This window comes from Ambystoma mexicanum, chromosome 6q (assembly GCF_040938575.1).
Source record: "Ambystoma mexicanum isolate Mex_15411 chromosome 6q, UKY_AmexF1_1, whole genome shotgun sequence".
NCBI classification, from domain to species: Eukaryota; Metazoa; Chordata; class Amphibia; order Caudata; family Ambystomatidae; genus Ambystoma; species Ambystoma mexicanum.
Window position 1 is genome coordinate 308,701,070 of NC_090937.1, and position 14,699 is coordinate 308,715,768.

The following is a 14,699-nucleotide window of genomic DNA, read 5'->3' on the forward strand; positions in this document are numbered from 1 at the left end:
GCAAGGGAGATGCAGAGGGGCGGTGTATGTATACACGAAAAACATGCTCAATCGCCCATAGTCAAGGCTTACAACACGGCTCGAAGGTGCCGAAGCTGTGAGGGACAGGGGGAAACTCCTGATCCAGTGGGCTGAAGGGAAAGGGGGGGGAAGGGGAGGGGAAGGGGGGGGGGAGGAGGGGTGGAGTGGATGAGGCAAGGAGGGGAGGGGGGGGGAACCCGAGCAAGGGAGATGCAGAGGGGCGGGGGAATGCTCACTTGGATGACTTGGAGCACAGGTGCTAGGGACTAGGAACTCGGTGGAAGGGTCCTGTGGGTGGTGTAGGGACAAAGCCAAACTACACCAACACCGCTAGGTCATGCCACTGGATGTTCTCATTCAATCCTTTAGAGCACGTGTTAAGTTTGTTTGGACCATCATAGAAAGGGTCACACCTCCTGTAAGAGGGGGCAACTATAATAACATTTTGTTCAGAAGGGAACAGCAGTGGATCTACAAACTTAATCAGGAGTTTCCCCCTGTCCCTCACAGCTTCGGCACCTTCGAGCCGTGTTGTAAGCCTTGACTATGGGCGATTGAGCATGTTTTTCGTGTATACATACACCGCCCCTCTGCATCTCCCTTGCTCGGTCTTCCCCCCTTCCCTCCATTCCTCATTCACTCCACCCCTCCTCCCCCCCCCCTTCCCCTCCCCTCCCTCCCTTTTCCCTTCAGCCCACTGGATCAGGAGTTTCCCCCTGTCCCTCACAGCTTCGGCACCTTCGAGCCGTGTTGTAAGCCTTGTCTATGGGCGATTGAGCATGTTTTTCGTGTATACATACACCGCTCCTGTTGGGATGTTGCCTTGACACCCGCCGACGTCACCCTGACGCTAGGCGGGCGCGCGCTGCATCCTTGTTTTTAGAGGCGGTGGACCGCGACACAGCAACGCGCTCATTTCGAGCAGCAGCACCGAGCGAGTCAGACGCCTCTACGACAGACGCCTCCACGATAAGACACAGGTACAGCCACCAGCCTTTCTGAGCAGCCAGCGCTCTGACTGCACATGCAACTCTCACCAGCCCACCGGCTGCTTTGAATCCTTTTAACTTGCGCTTGTTGCAACAACTTGTCCTTTAGCAGTCTGTTTATAGACTCTCTTGTCTTACATTTCAGAGCCACCAGCCAGTCTACATCAGAACAACCTCCTCCAGCACACAATGTGCACAGAGGTACCATTGGCTCCTTTTTCCCTGACTTTCACTGAGCACTTCCCAATTGTACCTGTGTCCCCCCCACTCCAGTGCACCTCCCCTTCCTTTCCCCCCCCCCTTTCCACTTGCTGATAGGATTGTTTTTAGACACCGGTGACCAGGCACCAATGATAGTTTTGTACTTTTCACCGCAATTAGATTGATTTCTTACCCACATTTATCCTCTCATTTGGTATGTAAGGTGTAGTCCATAGCCTTTGACATGGCTAGAATTCTCATGCCACTGTCTCCTCTCTCCAAACCCCCACCCTCTTTTCTGTAACTCTACAGGAGTAACCTGGCCCCGCTTTCAGACATTTCTGAAACTCTCGGATTCATCTTCCCTCCTCTGAATTATGGTCCTGATGAATATGGCCCCAATCACGAGTGCCATCGAAACCGGTCGACCCCATAGGTCATGAGGGCTCTCATGACCAATACCAAATATCTATACGGAAAGGGATAAGATATTGCCACATAACAACTATTCCTGCGCGCACCCAGATGAAAAGAGTGTGCCTTTTTACTTGAGCTTCACCTCATCATCCCGGCCTTCTGGCCCTTTTATCTGTGCATTTCCAACCGCAGAAATTTCTCTGCTTTCCTGTGACCTACGGGAACTATTAAAAATAACATCACAGGACAACAGAATACGTACAGTTAACCTCTCCCAGGTTGAACCATCATACAGCCACAGAATCCAATCGCCAGTTCGGAACAGTGATGTACCTACGCCGTTGGATTTGTCGCACTTTTTTGCCATACTTTGCACTCAAGTTTGAGGATATGAACTTTTAGCTTTACCTCAGATATATCGAGTAATAAAATATTTTTTCCTATAAAACCGTTGTTTTTGTGTTACCACCTAGAATGGGTAGGCCAGTCACAAAACAAACACTGGCTAGGTGGATAGTATCAAGCATTTCTGAATGCTACTCCATTACAGGAAAATAAGTCTCCGAAGGCCTCAGGGTACATTCAATCAGAGAAAGTGGCTGCCAATTTGCCTATCCAAAGGGGAGTTGCTATGATTGACATTTGCCATGCTGTGCCCTGGTCATCGTTGCACACCTTCTCTAAGCACTAATGCCTGGATTCTCGGTCTGGCCAGACCGCTCATTTTGGTTGGGTAGTTCTCCAAAACCTCTGATCTGCCTTTGGCCTCTCATTCTTTCTCCACCACCTCCAGGATATGCATACTGCTTTGGGAATCTAGTATCTGTGGAAGAACACTATCCATAGAAGGACACATTACTTCCCTCTGGTGGATGTTCCTCCCACAGATTACTCATTGTCCCCATCCTATCTCTTTGATTGGGAGCTCATTACAAAACATTTGTTTCGTTTGGTCATTGCTCCAAATGGCAGAACGCGGGGAAGAAAATGAACAAAACGGTGGTCACACGGTGCAGTGTAAGCTGTATGTATGGACTCCGAAGTCACATCGGGCGTCAAAGAAGGCACACTTTGAAAAATGTCAACGCTGATGCCGCACGATACTACCAACTGGTGAAAAGATTCTGTGATCAGCTGAAGCTAGAATATATCTAGGAGGGGGAATCTGTGGGAGTAACATCCAACAGAAAAAGAAAAAGAACATGACCTCAGGTAAGTAATTTCTTGAAGCCCATTTCCAATCATTTTGTTCTTATACCTTTCATTTACTGAGCATTTTATTGCAACATATTTTATGATATATTTTATGTGGCAGATACACTTAATAAATCCATATCAAGTAAGTTATGGAGCTCCCAACACCCACTATCATGCATGCAAAAAGTGTAGACCTAATGTTGCTTTTTTTGTAGTTTCTGCTAATGCAATACCAATTTTCAATAAGAAAAAGCGAAGTGTCAACATGTAGGTTGCTTGGTTTTAATGTATCTTGCTCAATTTGTGGTATTGCGGACTTCTGCACATAAGTGAAAACATTTCTACAAAATTGTTTTTTTCCCCTAGGGAGGCTGTGCCAGTGTTATTGTATCTTTAACAACTCAATGTCCTCGTGACTTGACACCATATTCGGGTAGGTTTTGAAATATTTAATAAACCAGGATTGATTTAATTTAGTTTTTTGTTTGTTTACTTTGAGTGAACCATGACTTTTTATTTAGCAATATTTTTGTTCTAATTTAAACGCTTATATAGTTATGCCTGTAATGTGGAAGTCTACAATGGGTTTTTACAAAATAGAAGGTTTGTTCTAAATATGTTTTTTTTTTCTAAAGGCTCATATAGTAATTACTAAAATAATTCATGCATTTTGTATCTTAATGCTAGTAAAGATTTCAACCAATTTTAATGTAAATATAATTGTGTTCACCAAAACAATAAATTATTTAACGGTGCAAGCTTGTTTTATAGTCTTGTTCCTCCCTTGCCCCCATTTCTATCAGTGCCCTCTAGACACTTATTTATCTGCAATTTGCTTGGTCATTGAGTGAAAACAGAGGGGAAAAAATGGGGATTTGACACCTTCAACCCAATGATCGGGAAGATTTATTTTTCAGTGATGGTGCTGAGGGCATGCAGTATGAAAATGATACATAGAATACATTTTTGGTTAATTTGATATCTCAAATTTTAGTGAGTGCAAGGACCTAATGAAAAGCTTGTTTTAAATTTGGACACTTCTGTGACCATAAGATTCCACGATAAACACAGTCTGTAATTAGTATCTACCTAAAGACTATGAAACGAATACATTCATGACCTGTAAAAGGTTCAAGCTTAAGACACTTAGAAGCAGACATGAAGAACAATGGGTGGAATATGCCATGCAGGCTGACTGGACCGGCCCAACAATATTGCCAGATGAAGCAGTGGAGCTATAGGTGGATTCTGTAGAGATTGAGTTTTATCAGACTCTGAACTCACGGACAATGCTGGGAAGTTCAGTGGTCCCAAGATTGCAACCCATTTCCACCATTATAATTATAATTGTTCTTGCTTCCAAGAGAAACGCGTTGCCCCAGAGCCATCCTTCCTCCCCATTGCCTGTAAGGTGATCCTAGAAAAGACATATGAAATGGAAAAAGGCATGAAGCCCAAAAAGTCAACTCCAAAGAAGACAACAGTGCACCAAACAATGAAAACTTGAGTGAACCATGCTCATAAACAGGGTGTTGTAAGGATCATCTAAAATTGTGAGTGCAGAATTCAGTTTTTGGGGTTCTGTTTGATTTCATGGAACCACTACTCTTTGGTTTTTTTTCACCTATATTTTTGGAGTTTTGAAATTTATGTTGGTATTCAGAGGAACTTCTCCTGATGCCCCCCACCCCTCTCCCGTCCTGCACTACATCCTTTTTTAATTTACCTAAAGTATATGGTATTGGGTCACCTATAAACCCATTTCTGCCCTAGGGTGCTGCTATCGCCCTACATTGGTTTTTGAATGTAGACTGGTGGCAGCTAATATTTCGTTTTGGCTTTATCAGGGGTGCAAGATGATTTTCTGCATAAGTAGCCCAAAGTACCTTTATGGTAGTGATTGGGGTATTAATGTATTTTTTTCAGTCATACTCATGGTCATTTTGTTTTAGGGGCCGCTTTATTCACGGGAACCATGAGGCAGGCCTTAAAATGGCCGTTATGCCCATGTGAGCTCTTTGTGAGACCAAGATGGCAGCCTCCATAGTGGTTTGGACCAGTTCCTGGCCCGGAACAGGCCACTATACTTTCTATCGAGCTGTGCCACGGTGCTTGGCATTTATGGGGTGCCCACTGGATTGGCTGGCTTCCAAAGTCTTTTGTTTTAAATCCCCTAATGGAATTTGTGGGCTTGCAGAAGGTAGCTCCTCTGTGTAAAGTGACATATAGGGTAAACCCTGTTGCTGAGCTCAGTGTTGGTGGATTTTTGAAAGGTGAGCGGGTTGGCTTATCTGCTCGAGGATTTCTTGCTGTTTGCTACAATTGCTGCTAGATACAGTCATCTTGGTGTCATGACCCTTAACCCTGGCCCTCACTGGCAAGTCAGCCTTCCAGTTAGGGCCAGGGCAAAGGCCTTAAAACCTTATCCAAGTCTCTATTTGAGTCAGTCCTGGTGCCTTTGGCGCCAGGCTCGTAACCATCATGAAGACCAACATTAGAATGGGACTATTTACTTGGGACTATTTAACTTAGGGGCGTTCAGCCAAGATGGAGGCACACACATAGCTCAGTTACAAGGAACTGAGCTATGCGGCCTAGTCTTTTGGGTGTGGCAGGCCAGGGACTACTTTTCCTGGACTACTTTGGGTGTGGCAGGCTTGGGAATATTTTACCTGGACTACTTTACCTGAGTCTATTTAAACCACACCCAAACAGCAGAACACGCTTCATGTTATTCTGCTGCGGGCAGCGTAACGCTCACCGTGTCCAGTTCTTGATGCCATCTTACCTGAAACCAAGGACCTGCAGAGAGAGAAAGAACACTACAAAACTTACCTGGAATAGTATCCTGTCTTCAATCCATTGCCGACTTGAGTTCTACTCACCTAAAGGTACGAACTCCATCATCCGGCACCGCATGCATCCTGGAATACCATAACCTGGAAAGAGGAGGAAGGAAGACAGCATTAATAAGCATTTACTCACTTTTCCACCCGAATGAAGAAAGCCATACAATTCTTACCTGGGTAGTCATCTCCTGGTCAGTATCATTGCCGGAACATCACAGCGCTCGGCGAGGAACATCGCGACCTGCAAGGAGAGAAAAGACACAGGTTAGCAATATAAAAGGTGAAACAGCGCTGTGCATTGCGCATTACTCACCAGACAGCATTGCGCACACCACACTTTCGCCTACCGGCCCATGCTCATCTTCAAACTGCATGACACCACCAACATACCTTTCCATACCTAAAAGGAATTCGAACTAAGAGGAACATAAGAACTGCATATAAAGACTGTAAAGCAGCAAACCTACGGAGTCGCAGCAGGCCTAGATTCCCACAGGGGGCTTGCACCAGTGAAGTAACTTGGTTGCTGCTCGCCGCCCACATCAACACGCCCCTGCCACGAGGAGCAGGACGGAGAATCCACCTTTTACAATATTAAGATGAGGGGAAGGCCCAAGGGGGAGGAAGGAGTTGAGGCCAAGGGAGGTGGGAAAACATAAAGACAATCTGGTATTGAATCCAGCTCTCCTATATTGCAGACCCTTCTTTAACCAGAGGCCTTACCAAGGGACCGGGAGAGGGTTTGAGAGTGCAAATCATCCAACCAGGGCTGGGTGGCGTCCCCGTGGATACCAGGTGAGCGTAACACTTGGCAGGTCTCCAGTTTGGGTGTTTGGCTGCTGGGTGTCCTTCCCAAGTTTTCCTCATACTGCTACTGGCCCTACTCATCTACTAGGCCAGGCTTTCGGTTTTGAGACCATTTTCTGGCCTGTTTTACTGCATTTTACAGCTGTTTCCCTCCAGCGTCTGCTGGCTTGGTTAGGAAGCTGTTGCCAGCTGGAAATGTCGTTGGGCCTCCAACACCCTGTGTAAGGGTGTCGAAGGATTCTGGCACAAAGATGGCATGGTTTTTGTAATAAACCTTTATTTCTTAAGTAAAATACCTCACTGTCCCTATCCCTGTCTCAAACTAAAACTAAAGGAATTGTCAGAATGTCTGTCAAATCAAAGTTCCACTATCCTGTGTCAAATCCTACTCTAACCCTCACACTATAACTAAATAATAAACCAACAGAAAGTTGTTCAGGAGAATTGCTCCCTCCTCCTACTTTTCTTTGTGTCCTACACAATTAGTTTCTTTCCACAGAAAATACCAGGGGTAATGCCTCCCTTCCCTGGGTTTATGGCCTTCACCCAGTCTTTATCCAATGTCCAGGAGAATGACTACCTTCTCCCTGGTGTCTACAGTACCACTCTCAGCCCAATACCAAGAGAATATCTCCTTTCTTCTGGAGTTACTTTGTACAGTTCTCCACAAGGCATGGGGCAATGACTCCCTTCCTCTAGCATCTTTAACACAAGTTCTGGGCCTGCACCAGGAGACTGACCCCCTTCCCCTGCTATCTTTATCACAGCTGTTTGTCTGATAACTGGAGAATGACTCCCTTATCCTGGTACAGTTCTTTCTCACTGTTGGGGTTCCAAACCCTTCTCTGGAGGCCAGTGATGTTCTCACTACCGCTGTGCCGAGGAAGATTTCCTCAGATGTTTTCCTTTTCACTCTTAGGGTCCCAGACTCTTCTCTGGTGGTCAGTGGTTTCCTAGTTACCACTGTGCCGTGGAAGATTATCTTTGATGTTTTTCTCTTTATTGTTGGGGTCCCAGACCCTTCTCGGGTGGTCAGTGGTTGCCTCACTACCAGTGCGCTGAGGAAGAATTCCTTTGGTGCTTTTCTTCTTATTCCTGGGGTCCCAGACCATTTTCTTGTTATACCCATTAACTTCCCTACTTCCCTGCTAATACTGGGCAGTGGTAAAACAACCTTATCCTCTGTGTCAACCCCTGGGTCCCCTGAGGTTTTCATGTAACTCCCCTTAACTTTTACTGGCCTTTGGTACCTTTCCAAGACTTCCTGGGACTGGGTCACACTTCTCCGGCTCTGTGGGTTTCTCTCCCCTGCACTTGTGGCTTTGCGACATCTTCCTGACTACAGGATGTGCACTCGGCGGCAGAGAACTTCCTTGGCGTCCTCTTGCCACTCTCTGCTTCTCCACAGCTTTCGGTTGGTGTTTGAATCACCCGTACTGAAGACTTCGGGTGCTGGCTGCTTTCTCCAACAGGACTTTATACAGCTGCTCCTGCCACCACTGTGCTTCTCGTTACGGCTGCGTTTGGATTCTCTGATCCTAAAAGTCGTTCGTTCATTTTTATACTTTGCATCCAGTTCCTCCCATGCAGATTACACAAGTCCTATTTCCTTATTATAGGTTAAATCCTTATGCCTCCTTGGGGACACCTCATACCAGTGTCATCACAATTCATGATCTTCAGGTCTCCTGTATTCTTCCTCGTTCTAGTACTTTTGGTCTTCGGCCCTATGTTGAAAAAATACATAGGTTTGTTCTCAATGTAGTGGCTCTGGACATTAGGGAGGTGTGAGGTGCCGGGAATGAGACGTGGACATGGGGTTCCCTACACTAAGAGGTGTTTCCCTACCTCAAACCAAACTAAGGGTCTGTCGGATGTCAGAATGTCCAAAGCAAAACCTCCTGTGTCTAAAGTACTATTTGAGGGGATTGGGTCCTCCAACGTATTCCATATCTATGACCGTAATCACCACAGCTGTGCTGCTTCGGAAAATCATTCGGCGTCTGCGTCCTGCGTCGATGATGTCGATACGCTGTCCTCGAGGGCCTCCGTCGAGCCGACGTCACCGGATGTTATAAGTAGGACGCACGACGCCCGACGCCCGTAGCCTCAGTTCCATTTTTTCTGCAAACATGTTCACTTTGGAGATCTCGGCGCGCCTCGATTCTACTGAATCCTGTTCTTTCAGTTCTTCAAACCTGTTTCTTCGATATTGTATGTCGTCTTCAGCTTCTTCCACCCCGCGGTCTGGGTTTAAGAAGTGTCAGGTGTGCGGGTCCAAGATATCGCTGACGGACACGCACAACGCTTGCCTCTGGTGCCTCGGGGAGGACCACGATACGGATGTCTGTGTCGACTGCCAATCGCTCACATCGAAGGCCTTGCGGGAGTGTAAGAAGAAGCTGTTGGTCGGTAAGGTGGCCAAGTCACGTTCCACTGGTCTTTCGTCCGATGATTCGAGGGGCGACTCTCCGCATTGTCGTTGTGAGTCCGGGGGTTCTCGTTCTCGGTCTGGGAGTCGGTCCCGCCATTCCTCTGCCTCTTCGAGGCACTCCAGGAAGTGCCGTCACAGGTCGCCTTCCCCGTCCTCGTCCGAGGACTCCGCCTGTCGGCGGGTTGCTTGTCCCAACAAGCATTCCACTCCTGAGGAATGGGATTCCTTCCGAAAGGAGATGTTGGCAATTTTCCAATCGCAGGGCTCTGGTCCGTCCACGCTATCGAAAGACGCCGGCCATGACCGTTCTAGAGAAGCTGCTCGTACGCCTTCGGGCTCGAGCGGTCGTCGTGACCACCGGGCGCCTTCGAGGTCCCGGTCAGACAAGGATGGTCGCTCTAGACATGCCCGTTCCAGGTCCCGGTCCTCGACGCCATTGAGACCGCGAGAACCTGTGAAGTCTTCGAGGAAGACATTGACGCCTGCGGTGCCGAGGTCGTCGACGGACTCTCTCGAGGCTCCTGTGTCGACGCTGTCGAAGCTGTCAGCGCCACGCTCGACGTCGATTCCGTCGACGCCCGCAACGCCTTTCGAGGCGGCCTTGTCAGAGGTACCCCGTGGCACGGTGGCATCCCCCAGAAAGGCGCTGGCCAAGGCTAAACATGTCTTTGTTCCTTTTTCTGTGCGCTCCTTCCAGCCTCTGGATTATATTTCTGAGGTGGAAGAGGGGGTCAGAGGAAGGTGTGGTTCCTGCTGAGGTTCCTGATGACATTGTTTCTGGTCATAGTCAACTTGAGGAACTGCGTCAGTCGCTGCACGGCACAAGTGGTCTAGACACCTCTCCGGAGGTAGAGTTTGGTAGGCCGGAGCCTGGCACGCATGCCGATTCCTCATACCGGCGCCTCATGTCGAGGGTCACAGATTACCTGGGGTGGTCTGCCCCCCCCTGGGGATTTTCAGCAGGATGACCTGACTGATATCCTGGACCAAGTTCCACCGACTGACCCGGTGCTGCCATTCCATATGGCCTTGCAGAGAAGGGTGACTGCGGCTTGGACTTCTCCGGAGAGTCTCCCGGCAGTGAGCAAGTCCTGGCCGAAGAAATATCGCCCAGCCAGTGGCGACCCCTGCTACGTGACCACGCACCCCACTCCGGAAAGTTTGGTGGTGCAGGTGGCTACGGCCCCCGCAAAATCAGGCGTTGTACCCTACCATCCCTCCTGATAGGGATGACAAACGTTTTGACGGCTGGGTGAAGAAGGTGTTTTCTTCTGGAGGTATGGCGCTTCAGGCTGCTAACTCCGTTTGTGCCTTGTCTCGTTTCACGCACACTCTGTGGAACTGTATTTCCTTAGCTGCTGATCATATTCCCGAAGGGGAGGAACAGGATGGTTTTCTTGCCATCGTGCCGGACGGTAAGGGTGCCATGTATGAATCCCTTCCATCGGGTCTGGACATGGTTGGTTGCGTCAGCCGGTCCATGGCGGCGAGCACCGTAATACGCAGGTTTGCATGGTTGCGGAAGTCGGGGTTTGCTCCTGATGTGCAAGCCCGGCTCCTCAACATGCCCTTGGATGGTGAACATCTTTTTGGCAGCAGGGCTGACGAGAGCCTTAAGAGGTTGCAGACCTCCAAAGCTGCAGTGAAAGTCGTTGGGCACTGCAGTTCGCCAATCTCCCTTTTTGTCCTAGGGGACAGCAATGTAGGGGAGGTTCCTTTCGATATTACTCGTCCATTAGTAAATCGAGAGGAGCTGCAAGTCAAAGGGGCAACCGTACGAGGGTCAGAGGTGGAAAACAAGGCACTCGAGGTACCAAGGCCGCTCGAGCAGTTGCCTCTTTGCCATCGGGCACTGCCGCAGCCGCTTCAGCTCAGTCATGAAGCCCATGCTTCTCCGGTTGGGGAAAGGCTGGCACAGCATCTTGCGGAATGGTGTGCCATTACTTCAGATGTGTGGGTTCTGGAGATCGTAGCCCACTTCTGCTGTCTTCCTTTCCGGCGGAGGCCTCATGACCATGCACCAGGGAATCTCTCTTTGAAGAGTCCGGATCCGCTCCTTGCGCAGGAAATTCAATCGCTGCTGGAGAAAGGCGCCATAGAACTGGTGCCTGTAGCGGAGAGGAACAAGGGATGGTATTCCCCTTATTTTTTGATTTCGAAGAAAGACGGGGGATTGAGACCCATCATGGACCTGCGCGGTTTGAACAAGCGACTCAGGAAGGACAAGTTCAAGATGGTTACTCTTTCTCAAGTCCTCCAGGCCCTTCAACTTCAGGACTGGTTGGTGTCTCTCGACCTCAAGGACGCTTATTTTCATGTGCCGATCCATCCCAGGCACAAGAAGTACCTGAGGTTCGCGGTGGGTACTCGCACTTTCAGTTTCGGGTCCTGCCGTTCGGATTGACCTCTGCCCCGAGGGTCTTTACCAAGCTCATGGTGGTGGTGGCAGCGTATCTCAGGAAAGGGGGGGATTCATGTCTACCCCTACCTGGAAGATTGGTTGATCAGGGCGCGCTCTCCCGAGCAAGTCCTGGATCATCTGTCCGTCACCTGCCACTCCTTTCACAGGCTGGGCTTAGTCCAACTTGATGCCAACTCGGCGGCTCCAGTACATCGGAGCAGTGCTCGACACGTCCCTGGGGCAGTGTTTTCCTCCCCAGGTGAGGGCTCAGCACATTCAACAGATGGTGCACAAGTTTCAACATGCCCAGAGTCTCCCAGCGTTCGAGTTCTTGAGGTTGCTCGGCCTCATGGCATCCTGCATTCTTCTGATGCCAGAGGCCAGGTTGCGGATGAGATCTCTGCAATGGGCTCTCAAGCTCCAGTGGTCACAGTCCTCCGGCAGGATGTCGGACCCCGTTCAGGTGCTGCCCTCGGTCGCACAGGACCTTCTGTGGTGGGCCGTGGAAGGCAATCTGATGAGGGGGGCTCCGTTTTGGCTGCCCTGGCCAGAGGTGACGATCGTGACGGACTCATCCCTCGCGGGATAGGGAGCTCATGCCAACGAGCCTTAGAAGACGCGTTCGTGGTGGAGTGGTCCTTCCCACTGCTGTACGCGTTTCCTGTAGTCCCCGTCGTCCCGCAAGTGCTGCGGAGGTTCGGTTACCGGATGATCCTCTTTGCTCCGGCATGGGCCCGGAGGACGTGGTACCCGGACCTTCTCGACTTGTCCATCTGCCCTCCACGTCGTCTTCCCTACCAAGACGATCTGCTCACACGGGGGGGAGGTCAGGTTCTCCATCCAGAGGTCAGATCCCTCAACCTTCACGCTTGGCTTCTGAAAGGTTGAGGTATAAAGATTGGGACCTCCCTGAAGACGTGATGGCGGAGTTGCTTTCGGCCAGACGGCAGGCAACAAAGTCCCTGTACAGTTGCCGTTGGAGAAAGTTCTGCAACTGGGGCAGGGTTAAAAAGTGGATCCTTTTTCATGTGACATTCCTGTGGTTTTGTCTTTTTTGCTTTCTTTAGCCCACAGGGGCTTGCAAGTGGGTACAATTAAAGGTTACCTGGCGCCGCTGTCTATATTTAAGCGCTCATCTGAGGAGTGTTCTTATTTTAAAAATCCTTCAATTTCTCAGTTTCTGAAAGGGCTTACTAATGTGATTCCCTCTGTCATCTTTCCAGGTGCCCCGTTGGTATTTGGACTTTGTTCTCAAGTTTCTAATGGGTGCTCCATTTGAGCCTTTACATTCTTGTCCTTTGGGACTGTTAACCCTAAAAACTGTATTTTTAGTTGCGGTCACTTCCGCTCGCAGAGTGAGTGAGTTACAGGTACTTTCAGTTAAGCCACCCTTCACTGTGTTTCATAAGGACAGGGTTGTCCTTAGAGTTCGTCCTTCCCTTCTTTCGAAGGTGGTGTCAGAATTTCATTTAAGCCAGAAGGTTATTCTTCTGGCATTTTATCTTCCTCCACATCGTGGTAAGGAAGAGGAGAGGTTCCATAGGCTGGATCCTAGGAGAGCTTTAAGGTTCTACATTTCACGCATGTCGCGGGTCAGAGTGGACGATCAGCTCTTTATTGGTTACGCTGGAAGGCGTTTGGGACAAGCTGTTACTAAGCAGACTTTGTCTAGATGGATTATCTTGGCAATTTCTGAATGTTACCGCTTGGCGGGTAATGACCCTCCGGTAGGCTTACAGGCCCATTCTACTAGGGGTATGGCGGCCTCTACTGCCCTGTAGAGGGGGTGTTCCTATTCGTAACATCTGTGATGCAGCCACTTGGGCTTCGGTCCATACTTTTGTACGTCACTACTCCCTAGATTCTATCCATGGGCAGGATCTGGCCTTTGGCAAGGCGGTCCTTTACTCTGCAATTTGATTGGGCATTCTAAATTTGTATATTCTAAATTCTTTTCCCACCTCCTTACGTTGGTACTGCTTTGGGAGTCTGTCATAGTTATGGAATACGTCGGAGGACCCAATCCCCTCGAAGAATAGTTACTCTCTTACCTGGTAACGTTCTTTCGATGGGATGGTCCGACGACGTATTCCATATTGCTCCCTCCCTGCCTACCCCGCTACAGAATTTCTTATGCGATTGCAGCTTACGTTTCCGCAAGGCTTTCTGTGGTCATACTGGCAGTAGATTGGTGCCACACGTTCTGGGAAAAAACTACAACTAAGGCTACGGGCGTCATGCGTCCTACTTATAACATCCGGTGACGTCGTGATTACTGTCATAGATATGGAGTACGTCGTCGGACCAGCCCATCGAAAGAACTTTACCAGGTAAGAGAGTAACTTGTTCTTCTGGCCCTCGCATTCTAAAAATCCACTCTAAAGTGAAAAGGGAAATGTCTTTGGCCTTGAGTAGTGTACAGATATTCAAAAAGGAAATGGGAAACTCCAACACAAAAGTTCCAGAAGGATAGAGTTCCTGGTTCTAGGGCGTGGTTCCCTTCCCCTGGATTTCTCTTGACTATGATTTATTCTTCAAAGAATGTGTTCCTTAAGTTTGGCTTGATGAACAACACAGCTGTTACATAAAAGAGCTTGGCTGTTAGTCGGCTTCTTGGTAGGATACCTGGTGTACTCTCGTGCCAGGTTTTCACTCTTTTGCAATATGTTTTGATGCAGTCTTTTTATTAGTCCTGATGCATCCTAAATCATCCTCTTTAGGCGATATGTTTTATATGAACTGTTCAAATTGTCCTTCCATGTTGTGCTTCCGTACCAGTGCTTTCTTGTATGAACACACTTGCAACTGCCTGGCATACTCTCCTGCCAGGGCTTTTCTCTTAGGACTTGAATCTGCCTGGTATATTCTCTTGCCAGGGCTTTTCTCTCATGACGTGAATCTGCCTGGTATATGCTCTGTCCAGGATTTTTCTCATGTATAGGGCATACACTTAGAAACTTTTCAGTCTCTTATATTTACTTCGTCTTGTCTCTTTAAGTGACATTCCCTTGCTCGTTCTTTTTAATATATTGCATTCACTGTTATTTGCTTTCGGTGGGGTGGCCAATACACCCTGGTATCCCCGCTTCCCTTGGGTGGAATCACCGGCTCTTGATGGCGCATGCAGGTTCTCCTGTGGTATACCTGTGGCTGGTCGTCGGTGTTCCGTCGCCTCTTTCCTGTATCTTTTGTGTGTCTTACGGCTCCTGCTGATCTGTTCGGTGTCTCTTCAGGCTCAGGTGGTGTGGAGGCTGCATCAGCGTACCTGCAAATGCTCTGGAGCTTTTCTGTTTCGGGTGTCCTCGCAGCGTACCATACCCTTCTGTCAGCTCTCCCCTGCCGCTTCAGTGAGTCGGTTGACTCCACGGCCTCACACCACTGCT

At 48.8% G+C, this 14,699-nt stretch overlaps 1 protein-coding gene across 2 annotated transcripts in view; it reads left to right on the top strand.

The window, feature by feature from the left end:
* ECPAS (Ecm29 proteasome adaptor and scaffold) overlaps positions 1–14,699 on the top strand; it is a 3,148,361-nt gene that overhangs the window by 2,557,313 nt on the left and 576,349 nt on the right. For both annotated transcript variants that reach the window (XM_069630810.1, XM_069630809.1), the window contains exon 38: positions 3,192–3,258. In XM_069630810.1, coding sequence (XP_069486911.1) covers positions 3,192–3,258 — 67 coding nt within the window. The remainder of the gene's footprint in view (positions 1–3,191; positions 3,259–14,699) is intronic.